The sequence below is a fragment of the Oncorhynchus kisutch genome, unplaced genomic scaffold, assembly GCF_002021735.2.
Source record: "Oncorhynchus kisutch isolate 150728-3 unplaced genomic scaffold, Okis_V2 Okis03b-Okis08b_hom, whole genome shotgun sequence".
In the NCBI taxonomy this organism is placed as follows: Eukaryota; Metazoa; Chordata; class Actinopteri; order Salmoniformes; family Salmonidae; genus Oncorhynchus; species Oncorhynchus kisutch.
In genome coordinates, this window is record NW_022261980.1 from 15,322,449 (window position 1) to 15,348,555 (window position 26,107).

General features: G+C 45.4%; 2 protein-coding genes across 4 annotated transcripts in view; one reads left to right on the forward strand and one right to left on the reverse strand.

Moving 5' to 3' along the window:
• Positions 1 to 20,746, reverse strand: part of LOC109884877 (nuclear receptor ROR-alpha A-like) — a 254,807-nt gene extending 234,061 nt beyond the window's left edge. Inside the window, exon 1 of one of the 3 annotated variants that reach the window (XM_031812904.1) lies at positions 20,412 to 20,746. In XM_031812904.1, the coding sequence (XP_031668764.1) occupies positions 20,412 to 20,583 (172 nt within the window). In that variant the 5' untranslated portion in view covers positions 20,584 to 20,746. The remainder of the gene's footprint in view (positions 1 to 20,411) is intronic. The other 2 variants (XM_031812905.1, XM_031812907.1) reach the window with 2 other exon arrangements.
• On the forward strand, positions 4,660 to 5,976 carry LOC116359669 (high choriolytic enzyme 1-like). Its single transcript, XM_031812908.1, has 2 exons — positions 4,660 to 4,886; positions 5,379 to 5,976. The coding sequence occupies exons 1-2, from the start codon at positions 4,660 to 4,662 to the stop codon at positions 5,953 to 5,955; spliced, it is 804 nt and encodes a 267-aa protein (XP_031668768.1). The 3' UTR covers positions 5,956 to 5,976.
• Positions 20,747 to 26,107: the final 5,361 nt, after the last annotated feature.

Sequence of the window (26,107 nt, forward strand, 5' to 3'; positions counted from 1 at the left end):
CTAGAGAAACAGTCCTGTCGCTTAGCAACCGCTTCATCAGACCACTTCTGAATTGAGCGTGTGACTGGTACTTCCTGTTTGAGTTCTTGCTTGTAAGCGGGAATCAAGAGGATAGTGTTATAGTCAGATTTACCAAACGGAGGGCGAGGGAGAGTTTTGTATACATCTCTGTGTGTTGAGTAGAGGTGATCTAGAGTCCCCCCCCCCCTCGTTGCACAGGTGACATGCTGGTAGAAATTAGGACATGCTGGTAGAAATCAGGTTTAAAGGATTTCGGTTTTCCTGCATTAAAAAAATCACCGGCCACTAGGAGTGCTGCCTCTGGATGAGCATTTTCTTCTTGGCTTATGGCCCTAAATATCTCATTGAGTACCAGCATCTGCTTTTGGTGGGAAATAGACAGCCATGACAAATATAGATGAAAATTCTCACTATAGTATGGTCTACAGCTTATCATGAGGTATTCTAACTTGGGTGAGCAGAACCTCCAGACTTCCTTAATATAAGAGATTGCGCACCAGCTGTTGTTAGCAAAGAGAACCCCCCCCCACCCACCCACCCTTGAGTTTAGGAGATGCTTCCGTTCTGTCCTGCCGATGCAAAAGCTTCACAGCTATCCTAATAGTGGGCCTGTGTTTACTTCCTGGAAAAGACTCATTCATTGCGTCATTCAAAACACATCAGTATATCACCTTGTGGAATAGAAGAAACTGGATTTGTTAAGACCTACAGTTGCACTTTTATTAAATAATTCCCTATTTCTTCTCAAATAAGTTGAAATTGAAAACAACTTTTGGTCTCCACACGTTGTTATTAGATTTTCAACAATGCAGAACAAAATTTAGTTTTTTGAAACAACTTCATTTAGAAAATACAAACAAATGGCCTGGACAAAATGAGGAACTACTACTTGGTTGTGAAGCCTTTGGCCAAGATAACTGCTGACCAACAGTTGCTGTAGCCATCAATGTGCTTGATGCACCTGTTAACCCTCGCAAGGCTGCTGGCCCAGACGGCATCCCCAGCCGCATCATCAGAGCATGTGCAGACCAGCTGGCTCGTGTGTTTACGGACATATTCAATCTCTCCCTATCCCAGTCTGCTGTCCCCACATGCTTCAAGATGGCCACCATTGTTCCTGTACCCAAGAAAGCAAAGGTAACAGAACTAAATGACTGTCGCCCCGTAACACTCACTTCTGTCATCACGAAGTGCTTTGGGAGACTAGTCAAGGATCAAATCAGCTCCACCCTACCTGTCACCCTAGACCCACTTCAATTTGCTTACCGCCCCAATAGATCCACAGACGATGCAACCACCATCACACTGCCCTAACCTATCTCGACAAGAGGAATACATATGTAAGAATGCTAGTCATTGACTATAGCTCAGCATTCAACACCATAGTACCCTCCAAGTTGATAATTAAGCTTGAGGCCCTGGGACTGAACCCCGGTCCTGTGCAATTGGGTCCTGGACTTCCTGATGGGCTTCCCTCAGGTGGTGAAGGTAGGAAACAACACCTTCACTTCGCTGATCATCACAGGGGTGCGTGCTCAGTCGCCTCCTGTATTCCCTGCTCACTCATGATCTCCAACTCAATCATCAAGTTCGCAGATGACACAACAGTAGTAGGCTTGATTACCAACAATGATGAGACAGCCTACAGGGAGGAGGAGAGGGCTCTGGGAGTGTGATGCCAGAAAAATAACCACTTATTCAAAGTCAACAAAACAAAGGAGATGATCGTGGACTTCAGGAAACAGCAGAGAGAGCAGCCCCCTATTCACATCGGCGGGACCGCAGTGGACAAGGTGGAAAGCTTCAAGTTCCTCGGCGTACACATCACTGACTAACTAAGATGGGTCACTCACACAGATAGCGTGGTGAGGAAGGCGTAACAGCACCTCTTCAACCTCAGGAGGCTAAGGAAATTTGACTTGTCACCTAAAACCCTCACAAACTTTTACAGATGCACAATCGAGAGCATTCTGTCGGGCTGTATCCCCGCCTGGTACGGCAACTGCACCACCTGCACCCGCAGGGCTCTCCAGAGGGTGGCGCGGCCTGCCTTAAGCATCACGGGGGGAAATGACCTGCCCTCCAGGACAAAAACCACCCGAGTCACTGCCTGTTCACCCTGCTATCATCCAGAAGGTGAGGTCAGTACAGGTACATCAAAGCTGGGTCCGAGAGACTGAAAAACAGCTTCTATCTCAAGGCCATCAGACTGTTAAATAGCCATCACTAGCAGATTAGAGACCGCTGCCCTATATACATAGACTTGAAATCACTGGCCACTTTAATAAATGGAACACCAGTCACTTTAACTTATTGGATATAGGGGGCGCTCTTTTAATTTATGGATAAAAAAATGTGCTCGTTTTAAGCTCAATATTTTGTCACAAAAAGATGCTCGACTATGCATCTAATTGGCATCTTTGGAAAGAAAACACTCTAATCTGTGAGTGCCACAGAACTCATGCTACAGGCGAAACCAAGATGAAACTTCAACCAGGAAATAGGCAGAATTTTTGAAGCTCTGTTTTCCATTGTCTCCTTATATGGCTGTGAATGCGCCGGGAATGAGCCTGCCCTTTCTATCGTTTCTCCAAGGTGTCTGCAGCATTGTGATGTATTTGTAGGCATATCATTGGAAGATTGGCCATAAGAGACTACATTTTACCAGGGGTCCGTCCGGTATCCTTTGTCTAAATTGGTGCGTAATCTACAAGCTGCACGCAGTCATCCAGTGATTGAGAGGAGAGAGGAGGCTTTCAACGAACGATATATCATGAAGAGATATGTGAAAAACACCTTGAGGATTGATTCTAAACAACGTTTACCAAGTTTCAGTCGATATTATGGAGTTAATTTGGAAAAAAGTTTTGAAGACTGAATTTTCGGGTTTTTTGGTAGCCAAACGTGACGCACCAAACGGAGCAATTTCTCCTAAACAAATAATCTTTCAGGAAAAACTGAGCATTTGCTATCTAACTGAGAGTCTCCTCATTGAAAACATCTGAAGTTCTTCAAAGGTAATGCTTGTAATGCTTGTAATGCTTGTTTTGCTATGGTTGAGAAGCATATTTTGAAAATCTAAGATGACAGTGTTGTTAACAAAAGGCTAAGCTTGAGAGCTAGCATATTCATTTCATTTAATTTGCGATTTTCATGAATAGTTAACGTTGTGTTATGCTAATGAGCTGCGGGGATAATTACACTCCTGGATACAGGTTTTTTTCGTAGCTAAACGTGACGCACCAAACGGAGCGATTTCTCCTAAACAAATAATCTTTCAGGAAAAACTGAACATTTGCTATCTAACTGAGAGTCTCCTCATTGAAAACATCTGAAGTTCTTCAAAGGTAAATGATTTTATTTGAATGCTTTTCTGTTTTTTGTGAAAATGTTGCATGCTGAATGCTACGCTAAATGCTATGCTAGCTATCAATAATCTTACACAAATGCTTGTTTTGCTATGGTTGAAAAGCATATTTTGATTTTCGATTTTGCGATTTTCATGAATAGTTAACGTTGCGTTATGGTAATGAGCTTGAGGCTGTATTCACGATCCCGGATCCGGGATGGCTAGAATCAAGAGGTTATTAATAACGTCAAAATATCTTGCATTACCCATCTCCTATGTATATACTGTATCCTACACTATCTTATTCTATACCAATCTGACATTGCTCGTCCATATATTTTTATATTCTTGATTCCATTCCTTTACTAGATGTGTGTTTTGGTGAATATGTTGTGTAATTGTTAGATATTAATGCACTCGTCAGAGGTAGAAGCACAAGCATTTCGCTAAACCCACAATGACATCTGCTAAACACGTGTTTGTGACCAATAACATTTGATTTGATCTATTGGTAGATGGGTAAAAAAAAAAAGCAGACATTGAATTTCCCTTTGATCATGGTGAAGTTATTAATTACACTTTGGATGGTGTATCAATACACCCAGTCACTACAAAGATACAGTCGTCCCTCCTAACTCAGTTGCCGGAGAGGAAGGAAACCGCTCAGGGATTTAAACCATGATGCCAATGATGACTTTGGAGGTCTTTGTTATTTAGCCATGTTTCACTAATGCAGGCCTAAGCTATACAGGCACAACTACCACAATCTATAACAAACATAATTCTTCCAATACATTTGATTCATATTTCCAGACAAATATTAAAACGATGAGTTTGTCTGAACAACTTGTTTACCTGTTCTATAGCATTTGTCAAACAGGAAATGCCAAATGTGACAATATTTAACCAGTGGCCTGCTCAATCTGACACGTTCCTCAGCACATCATTGTAGTAGAGTCAACTGTCATAACATTAGTGTGTGACCTATTTGTTGAGTAGGCATGGCCAGGTGTAAATGGACCCCTATGGATTACAACCATGTTGAAACTGTAGGTGTGGTGGTGGAGCCCTCCCTTCAGAGGTTTATTTAGGACTAACAACATGGACCCCAACCCAGAATCCTCCAGCAGACACACCTGAGGAGGACTGTATAAAAAGCCCAGGACTGACCAGACAGAATCACACATCAAGACTCTCCAAAGCATCTCCAGGACCAAGAAGCCATCTAGAGTATCTCCACTGTCAGATCCAAGGAGCCATCCAGAGTCTCTCCTCTCCACACACTGAAGATGGAGCAAAGCCCCTCTCTCACCCTGCTGCTGCTGCTGCTGCTGCTGGGCCTCTCTCAGGCCAACCCTCTCATGGAGGATGGAAGTGGACCAGAGATCCTACCAGACAACCCTGAGGCTGTCGACATCACTGAGAGAATTCTGACCACTAATAACGGCTCCAGTCAGTTCCTGTTGGAGGGGGACATGGTGGCACCAACAACCAGAAACGCCATGATTTGCTATAGGTACAACCAACACACACTGAAAACAATATTGTGTGAATTCTACTGTTAAAACTATCTGTATCAGCTTATTTAGTATTTCCAACACGAGGTATTTTTATGTTTAATATACTTCACTTTTAGTGTTTCAGAAAGTTACATTATCACAAAATATACTTTGCTTCGTTCAAACCTGCATACAAACATTGTGTAGAAAGTAGCATTATAAAGTCAAAAGAATGTGGAATTACCCACAATCCTCTAAAAACAGAGACAGGTGTCAAAGTTGTTGCTGGAACTTAAAGTTAGTAAATTGAGGGAACATTTCCCTTGGAGTTGTTTTTACGTGCATCTTATGTTGATATATTTACATATTTACATTTCAGGTTGGCTAAACGAGTGAAGTAGAGTAAAGTACTAATTATATTGAAGTAAAGATAACAAATATATTTTTTTAGGTCAAAATAATTGTATTTTCAAGTATCATTGACTAACCAGCTGAGTGTTATTTTACAGTGCAGGGTGCTTCTGGAACAAAGGCTCCGACGGACTGGTTGAAGTGCCCTACACAGTGAGCAGTAGCTTCAGTTCCTCTGACAAGCAGGGCATTGAAAATGCCCTCCGGGCCTTCCCTTCCAAGACCTGCATTCGCTTCGTGCCTCGGCAGAATCAGGTTGACTTCATCAGCTATGAGCCCAAAGACGGGTGCTGGTCCTCTCTTGGGAGAGTGGGAGGCCAACAGACGGTCTCTCTCCAAATGAACGGGTGTGTTTACTTCGGCATCATTCAGCACGAGACTCTCCACGCTCTGGGCTTCCAACACGAACAAACCAGGAGCGACCGTGACCAGTATGTCAAGATCAACTGGAGTAACATCGACTCTAACAGTGCCTACAACTTTGATAGATCAAACACCAACAACCTGAACACTCCTTATGACTACAGCTCTGTCATGCACTATGGAAAAACAGCCTTCTCTGTCAACGGGATGGACACCATCACCCCCATCCCCAACCCCAACGTGCCCATCGGCCAGAGACAGGGGTTGTCCACCACGGACATCCTGAGGATCAACAGACTCTACGGCTGCTGAGATGAAGGCATCAAGTCACAGGAGAAAAGTCTGGAAAAGCCCAGATGAAGGAAGTCAAGTCTGACATTATAATGTTATCTTATTGATTTAAAATCATTGTTGAGTTGTAACTTTAAAAAATGATCATTGCTGTAGTTGTGTAGTTCTCTAATTATTTTAATCATATGACTTAATTAATTATCTAAAATAAACAAGATTGAAAGCAGATGCTATTGTTTAATTCTAGTGTTCTATAGTGTGTGTGTGTGTGTGAGTGAGCGAGCGAGCGAGTCAGAGAGAGAGAGAGAGAGAGAGAGTCAGAGAGAGAGAGAGAGAGAGAGAGAGAGTCAGAGAGAGAGAGAGAGAGAGAGAGAGAGAGAGAGAGTTAACAGACTTGGCACAAGTCCTCCATGTCTGTCCTGATCCAAGACATTCTTCCTCCAATCAGCACTGGAGTTACATCACTTCTGTCACAACTACAATGACATCATTTCTCTCACCTAAACACAATAAGACACTAGGAATATACACAACTACAATGACATCATTTCTCTCACCTAAACACAATAAAGACACTAGGAATATTCACAACTACAATGACATCATTTCTCTCACCTAAACACAATAAGACACTAGGAATATACACAACTACAATGACATAATTTCTCTCACCTAAACACAATAAAGACACTAGGAATATTCACAACTACAATGACATCATTTCTCTCACCTATCTGGCAACACAGAGACCTGCCTGGTGAATACAACCAGGGGTGGAGGACTCAACCAGGGGTGGAGGACTCAACCAGGGGTGAATACAACCAGGGGTGGAGGACTCAACCAGGGGTGGAGGACTCAACCAGGGGTGGAGGACTCAACCAGGGGTGGAGGACTCAACCAGGGGTGGAGGACTCAACTGGATCCTCTATTGGTTTTGTTTATATAGGCAGAAGTAATGAAATGTACAGTATTCACACGGGGTAGTAGGGTATTCACACAGGGTAGTAGGGTATTCACACAGGGTAGTAGGATATTCACACGGGGTAGTAGGGTATTCACATGGGGGAGTAGGGTATTCACACAGGGTAGTAGGGTATTCACACAGGGTAGTAGGGTATTCACACAGGGTAGTAGGGTATTCACACAGGGTAGTAGGGTATTCACACGGGGTAGTAGGGTATTCACACGGGGTAGTAGGGTATTCACATGGGGGAGTAGGGTATTCACATGGGGGAGTAGGGTATTCACATGGGGGAGTAGGGTATTCACACGGGGTAGTAGGGTATTCACACGGGGTAGTAGGGTATTCACACAGGGTAGTAGGGTATTCACACAGGGTAGTAGGGTATTCACACGGGGTAGTAGGGTATTCACACGGGGTAGTAGGGTATTCACACAGGGTAGTAGGGTATGCACACGGGGTAGTAGGGTATTCACACGGGGTAGTAGGGTATTCACACGGGGTAGTAGGGTATTCACACAGGGTAGTAGGGTATTCACACAGGGTAGTAGGGTATTCACACGGGGTAGTAGGGTATTCACACGGGGTAGTAGGGTATTCACACGGGGTAGTAGGGTATTCAAACGGGGTAGTAGGGTATTCACACGGGGTAGTAGGGTATTCACACGGGGTAGTAGGGTATTCACACAGGGTAGTAGGGTATTCACATGGGGGAGTAGGGTATTCACACGGGGTAGTAGGGTATTCACACGGGGTAGTAGGGTATTCACACAGGGTAGTAGGGTATTCACACAGGGTAGTAGGGTATTCACATGGGGGAGTAGGGTATTCACACAGGGTAGTAGGGTATTCACACGGGGTAGTAGGGTATTCACACAGGGTAGTAGGGTATTCACATGGGGGAGTAGGGTATTCACACGGGGAAGTAGGGTATTCACAGTGGGTAATAGAGTAGTAGGGTATTCACAGTGGGTAAGAGAGTAGTAGGGTACACACAGGGGGTAATAGAGTAGTAGGGTATTCACAAGGGGTAAGAGAGTAGTAGGGTATTCACAGTGGGTAATAGAGTAGTAGGTTATTCACAAGGGGTAAGAGAGTAGTAGGGTATTCACAAGGGGTAAGAGAGTAGTAGGGTATTCACAGTGGGTAATAGAGTAGTAGGGTATTCCCAGGGGGTAATACGGTATTCCCAGGGGGTAAAAGGGTAGTAGGTTATTCACAAGGGGTAAGAGAGTAGTAGGGTATTCACAGGGGGTAAGAGAGTAGTAGGGTATTCACAGGGGGTAAGAGGGTAGTAGGGTATTCACAAGGGGTAAGAGAGTAGTAGGGTATTCACAGGGGGTAAGAGAGTAGTAGGGTATTCACAGGGGGTAAGAGGGTAGTAGGGTATTCACAAGGGGTAATAGAGTAGTAGGGTATTCACAAGGGGTAAGAGAGTAGTAGGGTATTCACAGTGGGTAATAGAGTAGTAGGGTATTCACAGTGGGTAATAGAGTAGTAGGGTATTCACAGTGGGTAAGAGAGTAGTAGGGTACTCACAGGGGGTAAGAGAGTAGTAGGGTATTCAAAGGGGGTAAGAGAGTAGTAGGGTATTCACAGGGGGTAATAGAGTAGTAGGGTATTCACAGTGGGTAATAGAGTAGTAGGGTATTCACAGTGTGTAATAGAGTAGTAGGGTATTCACAGTGTGTAATAGAGTAGTAGGGTACTCACAGTGGGTAATAGAGTAGTAGGGTATTCACAGTGGGTAATAGAGTAGTAGGGTATTCACAGTGGGTAAGAGAGTAGTAGGGTACTCACAGGGGGTAAGAGAGTAGTAGGGTATTCAAAGGGGGTAAGAGAGTAGTAGGGTATTCAAAGGGGGTAATAGAGTAGTAGGGTATTCACAGTGGGTAATAGAGTAGTAGGGTACTCACAGTGGGTAATAGAGTGGTAGGGTATTCACAGGGGGTAAGAGAGTAGTAGGGTACTCACAGGGGGTAAGAGAGTAGTAGGGTACTCACAGGGGGTAAGAGAGTAGTAGGGTATTCAAAGGGGGTAATGGAGTAGTAGGGTACTCACAGGGGGTAAGAGAGTAGTAGGGTACTCACAGGGGGTAAGAGAGTAGTAGGGTACTCACAGGGGGTAAGAGAGTAGTAGGGTATTCACAGGGGGTAAGAGAGTAGTAGCGTATTCACAGGGGGTTATAGAGTAGTAGGGTATTCACAGGGGGTAAGAGAGTAGTAGGGTATGCACAGGGGGTTATAGAGTAGTAGGGTATTCACAGGGGGTAACAGAATAGTAGGGTATTCACAGGGGGTAAGAGAGTAGTTGGGTATTCACAGGGGGTTATAGAGTAGTAGGGTATTGACAGGGGGTAACAGAGTAGTCAGTAGACAGTCTATCATTATCATCTCTATATTTGTACTGTTCCTTTAAATGGTTTGAAACCTGGACATTTTAGTTTATATTATGAGGCATGTCTCACCTTGCTTCAAAGTATCCTATAGCCAAAATCCCACCATAGAAAACATGGAGGCAATTATTTTAGAAAAATACTTCCTCATTATGCGTTCTCCTGTTCTATTGGTTTTCATATCAACTTTCTTTCATTGTCTAGCAGCCAAAGGCATTATCCCAGTCATATTAACAACCCATGATAGTTGTTGATAATCCGAGTCATATTAACAACCCATGATAGTTGTTGATAATCCCAGTCATATTAACAACCCATGATAGTTGTTGATAATCCCAGTCATATTAACAACCCATGATAGTTGTTGGTAATCCCAGTCATATTAACAACCCATGATAGTTGTTGATAATCCCAGTCATATTAACAACCCATGATAGTTGTTGATAATCCCAGTCATATTAACAACCCATGATAGTTGTTGATAATCCCAGTCATATTAACAACCCATGATAGTTGATAATCCCAGTCATATTAACAACCCATGATAGTTGTTGATAATCCCAGTCATATTAACAACCCATGATAGTTGTTGATAATCCCAGTCATATTAACAACCCATGATAGTTGTTGATAATCCCAGTCATATTAGCAACCCATGCTAGTTGTTGATAACCCCAGTCATATTAACAACCCATGATAGTTGTTGATAATCCCAGTCATATTAGCAACCCATGCTAGTTGTTGATAACCCCAGTCATATTAACAACCCATGATAGTTGATAATCTCAGTCATATTAACAACCCATGATAGTTGTTGATAATCCCAGTCATATTAACAACCCATGATAGTTGTTGATAATCCCAGTCATATTAACAACCCATGATAATTGTTGATAATCCCAGTCATATTAACAACCCATGATAGTTGATAATCCCAGTCATATGAACAACCCATGATAGTTGTTGCATGGATTATCATGGATGGTTTAGATCTCCCCTCTCGTTCTATATTCTAACAGATGTTTCCATCTCTGTCCATGAAACCGTGTTTTCCTGGCTACATGTGCGTGTAGTCCTACCGTCGTGTGGAGATCGCTGTGCTTAAAGAGTGAAGAAAATAATAGTTTATCAGCATTTTAACCCAAAACATTCTGATTTGTTCCATCAGCCTTATTAATTGACCCAGTGTTTACCTCCACTACACTACTTTGAAATGCATTGTGGGGATTTAAAATGGACTATATGCAATGCCCACCAAAACAAGTGGGTATACAGCAAATTCCTGCATATACCTTCCACGACAGCAGAGTGTAGTACCTTCCACGACAGCAGAGTGTAGTACCTTCCACGACAGCAGAGTGTAGTACCTTCCACGACAGCAGAGTGTAGTACCTTCCACGACAGCAGAGTGTAGTACCTTCCACTCCCAGTGGTTCCTCAGTCCAGACTCCCAGTGGTTCCTCAGGACAAACTAGAGTCAGTATGAGAGAGGAGATAACATGGTACAGTCCAGACTCCCAGTGGTTCCTCAGCCCAGACTCCCAGTGGTTCCTCAGGACAGACTAGAGTCAGTATGAGAGAGGAGATAACATGGTACAGTCCAGACTCCCAGTGGTTCCTCAGCCCAGACTCCCAGTGGTTCCTCAGCCCAGACTCCCAGTGGTTCCTCAGGACAGACTCCCAGTGGTTCCTCAGGACAGACTCCCAGTGGTTCCTCAGCCCAGACTCCCAGTGGTTCCTCAGCCCAGCCTCCCAGTGGTTCCTCAGGACAGACTCCCAGTGGTTCCTCAGGACAGACTCCCAGTGGTTCCTCAGGACAGACTCCCAGTGGTTCCTCAGGACAGACTCCCAGTGGTTCCTCAGGACAAACTAGAGTCAGTATGAGAGGGGAGATAACATGGTACAGTCCAGACTCCCAGTGGTTCCTCAGGACAGACTAGAGTCAGTATGAGAGAGGAGATAACATGAGACAGTCCAGACTAGAGTCAGTATGAGAGGGGAGATAACATGGTACAGTCCAGATTCCCAGTGGTTCCTCAGGACAAACTAGAGTCAGTATGAGAGAGGAGATAACATGAGACAGTCCAGACTAGAGTCAGTATGAGAGGGGAGATAACATGGTACAGTCCAGACTCCCAGTGGTTCCTCAGGACAGACTAGAATCAGTATGAGAGAGGAGATAACATCTCAGTCCAGACTCCCAGTGGTTCCTCAGGACAGACTAGAGTCAGTATGAGAGAGGAGATAACATCTCAGTCCAGCCTCCCAGTGGTTCCTCAGGACAGACTAGAGTCAGTATGAGAGGAGAGATAACATGGTACAGTCCAGACTCCCAGTGGTTCCTCAGGACAGACTAAAGTCAGTATGAGAGAGGAGATAACATCTCAGTCTAGACTCCCATTGGTTCCTCAGGACAGACTAGAGTCAGTATGAGAGGAGAGATAACATGGTACAGTCCAGACTCCCAGTGGTTCCTCAGGACAGACTAGAGTCAGTATGAGAGAGGAGATAACATCTCAGTCCAGACTCCCAGTGGTTCCTCAGCCCAGCCTCCCAGTGGTTCCTCAGGACAGACTAGAGTCAGTATGAGAGAGGAGATAACAACTCAGCCCAGACTCCCAGTGGTTCCTCAGCCCAGCCTCCCAGTGGTTCCTCAGGACAGACTAGAGACGGTATGAGAGAGGAGATAACATGGTACAGTCCAGACTAGAGTCAGTTTGAGAGGGGAGATAACAACTCAGCCCAGCCTCCCAGTGGTTCCTCAGGACAGACTAGAGTCAGTATGAGAGGAGAGATAACATGGTACAGTCCAGACTAGGGTCAGTATGAGAGAGGAGATAACATGGTACAGTCCAGACTCCCAGTGGTTCCTCAGCCCAGTCTCCCAGTGGTTCCTCAGCCCAGTCTCCCAGTGGTTCCTCAGGACAGACTAGAGTCAGTATGAGAGAGGAGATAACATGATACAGCCCAGCCTCCCAGTGGTTCCTCAGCCCAGTCTCCCAGTGGTTCCTCAGCCCAGTCTCCCAGTGGTTCCTCAGCCCAGTCTCCCAGTGGTTCCTCAGCCCAGTCTCCCAGTGGTTCCTCAGGACAGACTAGAGTCAGTATGATTGGAGCAGGCACTGTGCACTAGCCCTAAAAGGGGACATTGGCTGCGCTGATAAAACAGACTTGATCTTAAAATCAGTCGATGACGTGAGACATTGAACTGTTCTTCATGTTACAGTATTTGGGGAAAAGTACCAACGTTTCCGTGACACCATGTAACTCCACTACAGAATTCATATCAAACCACGGAACCAGCCCCTGTCACCAGTGAGGTTTGGGCCTTCCAAGCCAGCCAACCCACTGAGGGGTTTCACTGCAGCCCAAAATAATTGTGACCCAGAACACTAAAACCAGTTCTCAGTTGGTGAGAGGGACACATCACTGGGTTGGGACTCTACTGTAGAAGGTACAGAACATCATCACCCAGTTTGAAGTATAAACAAGGTCAGCGTGTACCAAGTACACCAAGTACAGCAAACAACTTTTACTGTCACTATGTGGCAACAACTGCATCTAAACTTTTACTGAAGGTCTCAAGCTATATTTAATCATTTTCTAAATGAAAAAACTAGGCTATGTGCATTCAATCAAGACATGGCTACTCAGGCAGGCAAGAAAGACAGAGAGACAGCTCCCTATCTGCAGACAGGACAGAGACACAGCTTTCTATCTGCAGGCAGGACAGAGACACAGCTTTCTATCTGCAGGCAGGACAGAGACACAGCTTTCTATCTGTAGGCAGGACAGAGACACAGCTTTCTATCTCCAGGCAGGACAGAGACACAGCTTTCTATCTGCAGACAGGACAAAGACAGAGACATAGCTTTCTATCTGCAGGCAGGACAGAGACACAGCTTTCTATCTCCAGGCAGGACAGAGACACAGCTTTCTATCTGCAGGCAGGACAGACACAGAGACACAGCTTTCTATCTGCAGGCAGGACAGAGACAGAGACACAGCTTTCTATCTGCAGGCAAGACAGACTACCAGCCTGACTAGGAGAGGGCTTTACACCTACCACTGCACCAGCCTGACTACCAGCCTGATTAGGAGAGGGCTTTACACCTACCACTGCACCAGCCTGACTAGGAGAGGGCTTTACACCTACCACTGCACCAGCCTGACTAGGAGAGGGCTTTACACCTACCACTGCACCAGCCTGACTAGGAGAGGGCTTTACACCTACCACTGCACCAGCCGGACTACCAGCCTGACTAGGAGAGGGCTTTATACCTACCACTGCACCAGCCTGACTAGGAGAGGGCTTTACACCTACCACTGCACCAGCCTGACTAGGAGAGGGCTTTACACCTACCACTGCACCAGCCTGGCTAGGAGAGGGCTTTACACCTACCACTGCATCAGTGTTACTACCAGCCTGACTAGGAGAGGGCTTTACACATACCACTGCACCAGTGTTACTACCAGCCTGACTTGGAGAGGGCTTTACACCTACCACTGCACCAGCCTGACTACCAGCCTGACTACCAGCCTGACTACCAGCCTGACTACCAGCCTGACTAGGAGAGGGCTTTACACCTACCACTGCATCAGTGTTACTACCAGCCTGACTAGGAGAGGGCTTTACACATACCACTGCACCAGTGTTACTACCAGCCTGACTTGGAGAGGACGTTACACCTACCACTGCACCAGCCTGACTAGGAGAGGGCTTTACATCTACCACTGCATCAGTGTTACTACCAGCCTGACTAGGAGAGGGCTTCACACCTACCACTGCACCAGTGTTACTACCAGCCTGACTTGGAGAGGGCTATACACCTACCACTGCACCAGCCTGACTAGGAGAGGGCTTTATACCTACCACTGCACCAGCCTGACTAGGAGAGGGCTTTACACCTACCACTGCATCAGTGTTACAACCAGCCTGACTTGGAGAGGGCTTTACACATACCACTGCACCAGTGTTACTACCAGCCTGATTAGGAGAGGGCTTTACACCTACCACTGCACCAGCCTGACTACCAGCCTGATTAGGAGAGGGCTTTACACCTACCACTGCACCAGTGTTACTACCAGCCTGACTAGGAGGGGGCTTTACACCTACCACTGCACCAGCCTGACTACCAGCCTGACTAGGAGAGGGCTTTACACCTACCACTGTGCCAGCCTGACTAGGAGAGAGTTTTACACCTACCACTGCACCAGCCTGACTACCAGCCTGATTAGGAGAGGGTTTTACACCTACCACTGCACCAGCCTGACTAGGAGAGGGCTTTACACCTACCACTGCATCAGTGTTACTACCAGCCTGACTAGGAGAGGGCTTTACACCTACCACTGCACCAGTGTTACTACCAGCCTGACTTGGAGAGGGCTTTACACCTACCACTGCACCAGCCTGACTAGGAGAGGGCTTTACACCTACCACTGCACCAGTCTGACTAGGAGAGGGCTTTACACCTACCACTGCACCAGCCTGACTACCAGCCTGATTAGGAGAGGGCTGTACACCTACCACTGCACCAGCCTGACTACCAGCCTGACTAGGAGAGGGCTTTACACATACCACTGCACCAGTGTTACTACCAGCCTGACTAGGAGAGGGCTTACACTTACCACTGCACCAGCCTGACTAGGAGAGGGCTGTACTCTTCTGCACTACCTACATTGGGTTAACTACAGCTTTAACCCGACCCTGTCTCAGTCCATTAGTTACCAATCACACAGTCCCATCCATCTTGTGTCAGTGTTGTGTAAACATATGTAACTCCAGCACTCACTCGTCCCATCCCGAGAACCACCGTGGTTTCACTTACTACAGTATGTCAGTGTTGTGTAAACATCTGTAACTCCAGCACTCACTCGTTCCCGTCCCTAGAACCACCGTGGTTTCACTTACTACAGTATGTCAGTGTTGTGTAAACATCTGTAACTCCAGCACTCACTCGTTCCCATCCCTAGAACCACCGTGGTTTCACTTACTACAGTATGTCAGTGTTGTGTAAACATCTGTAACTCCAGCACTCACTCGTTCCCATCCCGAGAACCACCGTGGTTTCACTTACTACAGTATGTCAGTGTTGTGTAAACATCTGTAACTCCAGCACTCACTCGTTCCCGTCCCTAGAACCACCGTGGTTTCACTTACTACAGTATGTCAGTGTTGTGTAAACATCTGTAACTCCAGCACTCACTCGTTCCCGTCCCTAGAACCACCGTGGTTTCACTTACTACAGTATGTCAGTGTTGTGTAAACATCTGTAACTCCAGCACTCACTCGTTCCCGTCCCTAGAACCACCGTGGTTTCACTTACTACAGTATGTCAGTGTTGTGTAAACATCTGTAACTCCAGCACTCACTCGTTCCCGTCCCTAGAACCACCGTGGTTTCACTTACTACAGTATGTCAGTGTTGTGTAAACATCTGTAACTCCAGCACTCACTCGTTCCCATCCCTAGAACCACCGTGGTTTCACTTACTACAGTATGTCAGTGTTGTGTAAACATCTGTAACTCCAGCACTCACTCGTTCCCATCCCGAGAACCACCGTGGTTTCACTTACTACAGTATGTCAGTGTTGTGTAAACATCTGTAACTCCAGCACTCACTCGTTCCCGTCCCTAGAACCACCGTGGTTTCACTTACTACAGTATGTCAGTGTTGTGTAAACATCTGTAACTCCAGCACTCACTCGTTCCCGTCCCTAGAACCACCGTGGTTTCACTTACTACAGTATGTCAGTGTTGTGAAAAGTTTAGCAGCGTAATTGTTACGTTTCTATTGAATACATTCCGGTATGTTTCTGTATGGTTCCTAATGAATACACCCCCAGCTCTCTCACCAGCTCCCATTTATAGATAACTATCTGACTGAGGCTGACACTTTACAATACCTGGCCACTGATCTCTGTTTGGGATGTCTTGACAAACTTGAAAGCAACAATAGCAGTTGGACAACAAAAAAAACAAATCTGGGACCAGGCCAAATATGAGCCAGGCCAAACAGGAAGATGTTTCAGGAATTAAAAGGAAACTCAAATATAGAAAACTGTAGTAGATACTGTCGAACTACTGCTGTCCAATACAGTACTACTACTGTTGAGAATATAGTATGTGCTACATGTTATCCAATACAGTACTACTACTGTTGAGAATATAGTATGTGCTACATGCTATCCAATACAGTACTACTACTGTTGAGAATATAGTATGTGCTACATGTTATCCAATACAGTACTACTACTGTTGAGAATATAGTATGTGCTACATGTTATCCAATACAGTACTACTACTGTAGTAGATACTGTCGAACTACTGCTGTCCAATACAGTACTACTACTGTAGTAGATACTGTCGAACTACTGCTGTCCAATACAGTACTACTACTGTTGAGAATATAGTACATACTACATGCTATCCAATACAGTACTACTACTGCTACATGTTATCCAATACAGTACTACTACTGTTGAGAATATAGTATGTGCTACATGCTATCCAATACAGTACTACTACTGCTACATGTTATCCAATACAGTACTACTACTGTTGAGAATATAGTATGTGCTACATGCTATCCAATACAGTACTACTACTGCTACATGTTATCCAATACAGTACTACTACTGTTGAGAATATAGTATGTGCTACATGTTATCCAATACAGTAGTACTACTGTTGAGAATATAGTACATACTACATGCTATCCAATACAGTACTACTACTGTTGAGAATATAGTATGTGCTACATGTTATCCAATACAGTACTACTACTGTTGAGAATATAGTATGTGCTACATGCTATCCAATACAGTACTACTACTGTTGAGAATATAGTATGTGCTACATGCTATCCAATACAGTACTACTACTGTTGAGAATATAGTATGTGCTACATGCTATCCAATACAGTACTACTACTGTTGAGAATATAGTATGTGCTACATGCTATCCAATACAGTACTACTACTGTTGAGAATATAGTACATGCTACATGCTATCCAATACAGTACTACTACTGTTGAGAATATAGTATGTGCTACATGTTATCCAATACAGTACTACTACTGTTGAGAATATAGTACATACTACATGCTATCCAATACAGTACTACTACTGTAGTAGATACTGTCGAACTACTGCTGTCCAATACAGTACTACTACTGTTGAGAATATAGTACATACTACATGTTATCCAATACAGTACTACTACTGTTGAGAATATAGTATGTGCTACATGCTATCCAATACAGTACTACTACTGTTGAGAATATAGTACATACTACATGCTATCCAATACAGTAGTACTACTGCTGCATGCTATCCAATACAGTACTACTACTGCTACATGCTATCCAATACAGTAGTACTCTGTTGAGAATATAGTGTCGGCTGCATTATTTTGGTTGCACCTGCTTGTACAGTACAGGCACAGGTCTAGATGGTAGTGTTTACTTTCATTCATTAACCCAGCTCGGCCTCTCCGTGACGGCAGGGAAAATCTGCAACTTGAAATTGAGCGATTGAATGGGAAAGGCCTCTATAGAAGCTATAAACAGCAGATTTCCAAATGGAATTATTGTTATTTTTTAAACTCAGGACTGAGCTTTAATTTTGTCAGTGTTCTGTTTTGTGTTTTAACATTTAATTCCAATACAGTCTGACATAGAATATAGAGGGAATACTTCGCCATAACAAAGTTGGTAGAGATATAACTCACTTCACACATGAACCACGATCATATCTACAGTACCACCACGAACAATTTATTATTTTATTAACCTTTATTTAACTAGGCAAGTCAGTTAAGAACAAATTCTTATTTTCAATGTGACGGCCTACTGGGGAACAATGGGTTAACTGCCTGTTCAGGGGCAGAACGACAGATTTGTACCTTGTCAGCTCGGGGATTTGAACTAGTCCAACACTCTAACCACTAGGCTACCCTGCCGCCTCTACACTCTAACCACTAGGCTACCCTGCCGCCTCTACACTCTAACCACTAGGCTACCCTGCCACCTCTACACTCTAACCACTAGACTACCTGCCGCCTCTACACTCTAACCACTAGGCTACCCTGCCGCCTCTACACTCTAACCACTAGGCTACCCTGCCGCCTCTACACTCTAACCACTAGGCTACCCTGCCGCCTCTACACTCTAACCACTAGGCTACCCTGCCGCCTCTACACTCTAACCACTAGGCTACCCTGCCGCCTCTACACTCTAACCACTAGGCTACCCTGCCGCCTCTACACTCTAACCACTAGGCTACCCTGCCGTCTCTATACTCTAACCACTAGGCTACCCTGCCGCCTCTACACTCTAACCACTAGGCTACCCTGCCGCCTCTACACCCTAACCACTAGGATACCCTGCCGCCTCTACACCCTAACCACTAGGCTACCCTGCCGCCTCTACACTCTAACCACTAGGCTACCCTGCCTCCTCTACACTCTAACCACTAGGCTACCCTGCCGCCTCCACACTCTAACCACTAGGCTACCCTGCCGCCTCTACACCCTAACCACTAGGCTACCCTGCCGCCTCTACACTCTAACCACTAGGCTACCCTGCCGCCCCAGGTTTCTGATTTGATACAGAAGAAAGTAGAAGGTGTACAGAGAAGAAATAAAGAAGAATGGTCCCTCAATCAAGACGCGTGTCTAGAATGTTCTCAGAATGTAGGCTAAACCGTGGAAATGTGGGTTAGCAGGTTAGGTGAGACTTCTTCGATGCTGCCAACTCAAAACCTTGTCAACAGTCTCTGTCTTGAGTTCTGGCAGCCTGCCTGAATATCTGTGAAACTGCCTATAAACCTTGTCAACAGTCTCTGTCTTGAGTTCTGGCTGCCTGCCTGAATATCTGTGAAACCTTGTTACATAATACAACTAACAATGCTGGTGCTTTTTACACGGCCACACAAACGTTACAACTAACAATGCTGGTGCTTTTTACAAGGCCACACAAACGTTACAATCGCTCGGGTATTTCCTTGTAGCTACATGCTGGTTAGAAAATCCTATATTATTTAGCACAATTCTTAAGAGACAAAACGTCGTGCAGTAAGAGCCACTATAGAGGATAATAATAAACTGGTTCCTAAACATCTACAGCAGACAGACAGCCCTGGGAGACCTTTCTCCCTCAATACAATTCTCAACGGGATGTACTGACATGGGAAACACATGTTGACATTGACAAAGCAAGCGGGAATAGATATATCTCTCTCTCTCTCTGTGTGATTTTCAGTCGCTGTCAAGGTTGTTACATAACAGCTATCTGCTCTGAACCAGCTGACTGTAGTAAGTCAACGGCCAGGCAATAGAAACAGGAGGATTTTGACATGATATATGAACGGTTGACACATAACCTACAGTACATAAATAACCCCAACGTTATGTCAACATTAAACATATTGTGTCCACTGGAAGCGAACTTGAATTCGCTGCGTAACAGCAAGAACGGGGGGGGGGGCTTTATACTGTCAGTACTGTAAAAAAAACAATATTATGTCATATTTAAATACAATACAAATACTCACAATGAGGGGGAAATATACAACCCACGGATAAGAATAATCCACTTAGTGAGACTGCAAATGGCCATTAGTAACGCCGCAGTAAGGGACTGAGTGTGGACTTTGAAAGTGTGACCGTCAGTAATGTGAAACCTGGTTTCAACTTCACGAGTCTTTTCTTTGGAAGTTACATTGTATCACTGAAGGAATGCATGTCACTGTTTGTAAGGATATCCAAAGCAGAATGTCAGAGCGAGCTAGCGAGGCGAACTAATAATCTTTATAGCCATACATCGTCGCTAATAACAAGTGATCGGGAAATCTGTCAATCATATATGCATTTTCTTGTTGAATGCTGTCTAATTGTTATCGAATACAATAAACCATGAACCTTTCTGCTCAAAGAACGGAACAGAGAAAGAAGAACCGTCTATAGCGAAACCGAGCTCTCAGTCCCCTTCAAGTCAAGAGGAAAGCACTTTGAAGTTGCCCTTCCACCCTCTCTTCTATTTTCAACAGATTTCACAGCATTTTGTAAAAAATAAAAAATAAATCATTCTCACGCGGTATTAAATCTAAATATGAGTTATTTACCTTTGTTGGAGCCGGAACGACTCTGTCCTCTAACAGGGGTTTGGTGGTGGTGGTCCGTTTGGAGGGTCTCCAGATTCGCCGGCGTGTCCATGACTGGAGTAGCCGGTTTAGAGACGCTGTTTCCCGCGTCACTGGCAGCAGGGTCCGGTGAGGACTCCATATAAATCTCCATAACTATCCTATTGATAAATGTGAACGAGGCGTAGCTACTAACGACGAAATATCGAACGTGACTAGTCAAATAATAACGAGCTGTAAAAGCATGTCAAGCTAATTTACCGAAGGCTGGAACTAGTGCAATGTGTTGGTGCGCTACTGTCATCGTGCAAAGTAGGGTGTACAGATGTGGTTGTCCACATGCAGCGCTGAAGAAAACCAACCCAGTCAGCCTGTAGAGAACAGTCCCAGTCAGCCTGTAGAGAACAGTTCCAGTCAGCCTGTAGAGAACAGTTCCAGTCAGCCTGTAGAGAACAGTCCCAGTCAGCCTGTAGAGAACAGTCCCAGTCAGCCTGTAGAGCACAGTCCCAGTCAGCCTGTAGAGAACAGTCCCAGTCAGCCTGTAGAGAACAGTCCCAGTCAGCCTGTAGAGAACAGTCCCAGTCAGCCTGTAGAGAACAGTCCCAGTCAGCCTGTAGAGAACAGTCCCAGTCAGCCTGTAGAGAACAGTCCCAGTCAGCCTGTAGAGAACAGTCCCAGTCAGCCTGTAGAGAACAGTCCCAGTCAGCCTGTAGAGAACAGTCCCAGTCAGCCTGTAGAGAACAGTCCCAGTCAGCCTGTAGAGAACAGTCCCAGTCAGCCTGTAGAGAACAGTCCCAGTCAGCCTGTAGAGAACAGTCCCAGTCAGCCTGTAGAGAACAGTCCCAGTCAGCCTGTAGAGAACAGTCCCAGTCAGCCTGTAGAGAACAGTCCCAGTCAGCCTGTAGAGAACAGTCCCAGTCAGCCTGTAGAGAACAGTCCCAGTCAGCCTGTAGAGAACAGTCCCAGTCAGCCTGTAGAGAACAGTCCCAGTCAGCCTGTAGAGAACAGTTCCAGTCAGCCTGTAGAGAACAGTTCCAGTCAGCCTGTAGAGAACAGTTCCAGTCAGCCTGTAGAGAACAGTCCCAGTCAGCATGTAGAGAACAGTTCCAGTCAGCCTGTAGAGAACAGTCCCAGTCAGCCTGTAGAGAACAGTTCCAGTCAGCCTGTAGAGAACAGTTCCAGTCAGCCTGTAGAGAACAGTTCCAGTCAGCCTGTAGAGAACAGTCCCAGTCAGCCTGTAGAGAACAGTCCCAGTCAGCCTGTAGGGAACAGTCCCAGTCAGCCTGTAGAGATGTAGAGAACAGTTCCAATCAGCCTGTAGAGAACAGTCCCAGTCAGCATGTAGAGAACAGTCCCAGTCAGCCTGTAGAGAACAGTCCCAGTCACCCTGTAGAGAACAGTCCCAGTCACCCTGTAGAGAACAGTCCCAGTCAGCCTGTAGAGAACAGTCCCAGTCAGCCTGTAGAGAACAGTCCCAGTCAGCCTGTAGAGAACAGTCCCAGTCAGCCTGTAGAGAACAGTCCCAGTCAGCATGAAGAGAACAGTCCCAGTCAGCCTGTAGAGAACAGTCCCAGTCACCCTGTAGAGAACAGTCCCAGTCAGCCTGTAGAGAACAGTCCCAGTCAGCCTGTAGAGAACAGTCCCAGTCAGCATGAAGAGAACAGTCCCAGTCAGCCTGTAGAGAACAGTCCCAGTCAGCCCGAAGAGAACAGTCCCAGTCAGCCCGAAGAGAACAGTCCCAGTCAGCCCGAAGAGAACAGTCCCAGTCAGCCTGTAGAGAACAGTCCCAGTCAGCCTGTAGAGAACAGTCCCAGTCAGCATGAAGAGAACAGTCCCAGTCAGCCTGTAGAGAACAGTCCCAGTCAGCATGTAGAACAGTCCCAGTCAGCCTGTAGAGAACAGTCCCAGTCAGCCCGAAGAGAACAGTCCCAGTCAGCCTGTAGAGAACAGTCCCAGTCAGCCTGTAGAGAACAGTCCCAGTCAGCCCGAAGAGAACAGTCCCAGTCAGCCTGTAGAGAACAGTCCCAGTCACCCTGTAGAGAACAGTCCCAGTCAGCATGTAGAGAACAGTCCCAGTCAGCCTGTAGAGAACCCTCCCAGTCAGCCCGAAGAGAACAGTCCCAGTCAGCCCGTAGAGAACAGACCCAGTCAGCCCGAAGAGAACAGTCCCAGTCAGCCTGTAGAGAACAGTCCCAGTCAGCCCGAAGAGAACATTCCCAGTCAGCCCGAAGAGAACAGTACCAGTCAGCCTGTAGAGAACAGTCCCAGTCAGCATGAAGAGAACAGTCCCAGTCAGCATGAAGAGAACAGTCCCAGTCAGCATGAAGAGAACAGTCCCAGTCAGCATGTAGAGAACAGTCCCAGTCAGCCTGTAGAGAACAGTCCCAGTCAGCCTGTAGAGAACAGTCCCAGTCAGCCTGTAGAGAACAGTCCCAGTCAGCCTGTAGAGAACAGTCCCAGTCAGCCTGTAGAGAACAGTCCCAGTCAGCCTGTAGAGAACAGTCCCAGTCAGCCTGTAGAGAACAGTCCCAGTCAGCCTGTAGAGAACAGTCCCAGTCAGCCTGTAGAGAACAGTCCCAGTCAGCCTGTAGAGAACAGTCACCCTGTAGAGAACAGTCCCAGTCAGCCTGTAGGTCCCTCTCCTTGTTTCGAGCGGCGTTCGGGCGGCGTTCGGCGGTTCAACGTCACCGGCCTTCTAGCCATCGTGGATCCACTTTTCATTTTCCATTTTTTCGTCCTCGTCTTACACTACCTGGTTTCATTTCCCCCAATGACATGTTCATTATTTAACCCTCTGTTCTCCCATTTGTTTGTTTGTGAGTGATTGTTTATTGTATTGCGGTCCGTTATTGTGGCCTTGGATTTATTGACGAGTATTGTGATAATTGTTGAGTAAAATTGCTGTACATTTACTCATATCTGCTGTCCTGCGCCTGACTCGTCTACACCAGCTACACACAGACACATTACAATTATGTATAATACCAGTCAATTAATAATACAGTCAATTAATACAGAATGACCCTATTCCTTTCTCCTTTCTCATCGTCCTCGGTACGTCTCATTCCTCGTCTGAAAACCGGGGAATATGGAAGTGCTTCGTCTCCTATTGCTTTACATTTCATCATTTCAATTAGTTGGAGGTAAATATCAGAGATTCCTGTTATGGTTATAACCCGCAGGATGTTAAATAGGATCCTCGTTCCCCCTCTGGTGTCTGACTCCACTCTGGGCTGAACAGAGACAGAGCTGTCCCAAACGGCACCCCTTGTTCCCTACGGGTCTTGTTCACGTGTCGTACCACTATATTAGGGAGTTAGGGTGCTATTTGGGACGTATTCAGTGTTCCATGCTGCTCCACGTGACATCACGGAACACTGAGGTCTTGGATCGCTACATTTAAAACACCTTACTATGACTGTAACTTCAGTAGTTAGTGTGTGGTGACTAGACGATGTTGACTAACTTCAGTAGTTAGTGTGTGGTGACTAGACAATGTTGACTAACTTCAGTAGTTAGTGTGTGGTGACTAGACGATGTTGACTAACTTCAGTAGTTAGTGTGTGGTGACTAGACAATGTTGACTAACTTCAGTAGTTAGTGTGTGGTGACTAGACAATGTTGACTAACTTCAGTAGTTAGTGTGTGGTGACTAGACAATGTTGACTGTAACTTCAGTAGTTAGTGTGTCTAGTAGACAATGTTGACTAACTTCAGTAGTTAGTGTCTCTAGTAGACAATGTTGACTAACTTCAGTAGTTAGTGTGTGGTGACTAGACAATGTTGACTGTAACTTCAGTAGTTAGTGTCTCTAGTAGACAATGTTGACTAACTTCAGTAGTTAGTGTGTGGTGACTAGACAATGTTGACTAACTTCAGTAGTTAGTGTGTGGTGACTAGACAATGTTGACTAACTTCAGTAGTTAGTGTGTGGTGACTAGACAATGTTGACTGTAACTTCAGTAGTTAGTGTGTGGTGACTAGACAATGTTGACTAACTTCAGTAGTTAGTGTGTCTAGTAGACAATGTTGACTAACTTCAGTAGTTAGTGTGTGGTGACTAGACAATGTTGACTAACTTCAGTAGTTAGTGTGTGGTGACTAGACAATGTTGACTAACTTCACTAGTTAGTGTGTCTAGTAGACAATGTTGACTAACTTCACTAGTTAGTGTGTCTAGTAGACAATGTTGACTAACTTCACTAGTTAGTGTGTCTAGTAGACATACGGTGACATTTCATGACAAGGAACCATTGTGGTGTGAACCTGTGTTAACAGGAGGTCCACTGTGCTGAACAATGTTAACAAACGAAATGTGTCACAAACCACAGAGTGTTTTAGAAATTCCTTAACAAACTATTCCATCTCTCTAGAACCTTCTAAAGCCTGCATGGACCTCTTGGTGTAGTGTACTGTAATCTATCTCTCTAGAACCTTCTAAAGCCTGCATGGACCTCTTGGTGTAGTGTCCTGTAATCCATCTCTCTAACCAAGGCAGGGTACTGCAGTCCAGGAGACAAGCCTGGATACCAGCCTGGGAGGAGGTTTTTTTCTTAAGTTCACAGTTTGATCTGGAAAACCCTCAAATGAGTGTAAATCTCTCAGTCATCATGCCTTGTGATGGCCTTGTGCATTTATATTTTAGAGATGGCTTCTCCAGATTTTAAATCCTGTGGAAACACTGCCTGCTAAAACTCATTGTTCTGACTTATAAGAATTGTTTTTTTTCTTCATAAAAAATATTTAAATATTTGTTGGATAATCCACCGAGTGTACAAAACATTAGGAACATCACCGTGACAGACTGACCAGGTGAATCCAGGTGAAAGCTATAAATCACTTATTGATGTCTCCTAAATCCACTTCAATCAGGGTATCCCGAGTGGCGCAGTGGTCTAAGGTACTACAGACCCTGGTTCGATTCCAGGCTGTATCACAGTGGTCTAAGGTACTACCGACCCTGGTTCGATTCCAGACTGTATCACAGTGGTCTAAGGTACTACAGACCCTGGTTCGATTCCAGACTGTATCACAGCGGTCTAAGGCACTGCATCTCAGTGCTAGAAAAGTCACTACAGACCCTGGTTCCATTCCAGGCTGTATCACAACCGGCCGTGGTTGGGAGACCCATAGGGCGGCGCACAATTGGCCCAGCGTCATCCGGGTTAGGGTTTGGCCGTGGGTAGGTCGCCATTGTAAATAAGAATTTGTTCTTAACTGACTTGCCTAGTTAAACAAAAATCAGTGTAGATGAAGGGGAGGAGACAGGTTTAAGATTTTAAGCCTTGAGACAATTGAGACATGGATTGTGTATGTGGGCCATTCAGAGGGTGAAAGGGCAAGACAAAAGATTGAAGTGTCTTTATGGTAGAAGGCCTCAGGCCTTGAGTGTCAAGAACTGCAACGCTGCTGGGTTTTTCCACACTCAACAGTTTCCCTGTGTGTATCAAGAATGGTCCACCACCCAAAGGACATCCCAGCCAACTTGACACAACTGTGGGAAGCATTGGAGTCAACATTGTGGAATGCTTTTTTTGACCCGATGAATTGAGGCTGTTCTGAGGGGGAGGGGGGAGGGGGGAGGGAACAACTCAATATTATAAAGTTGCTCCTGTTTCGTAACGTTCAGTGTATCTTCATAATACAATCGTACAATACGCTGTAGTCTGTCTTCAGAT

Excerpts from the sequence above, each read along its gene's own strand:
- LOC116359669 (XM_031812908.1), top strand. The coding sequence starts at position 4,660 with ATGGAGCAAAGCCCCTCTCTCACCCTGCTGCTGCTGCTGCTGCTGCTG. Across the intron at positions 4,887-5,378 it reads AACGCCATGATTTGCTATAG|TGCAGGGTGCTTCTGGAACA; the intron begins GTACAACCAACA and ends GTTATTTTACAG.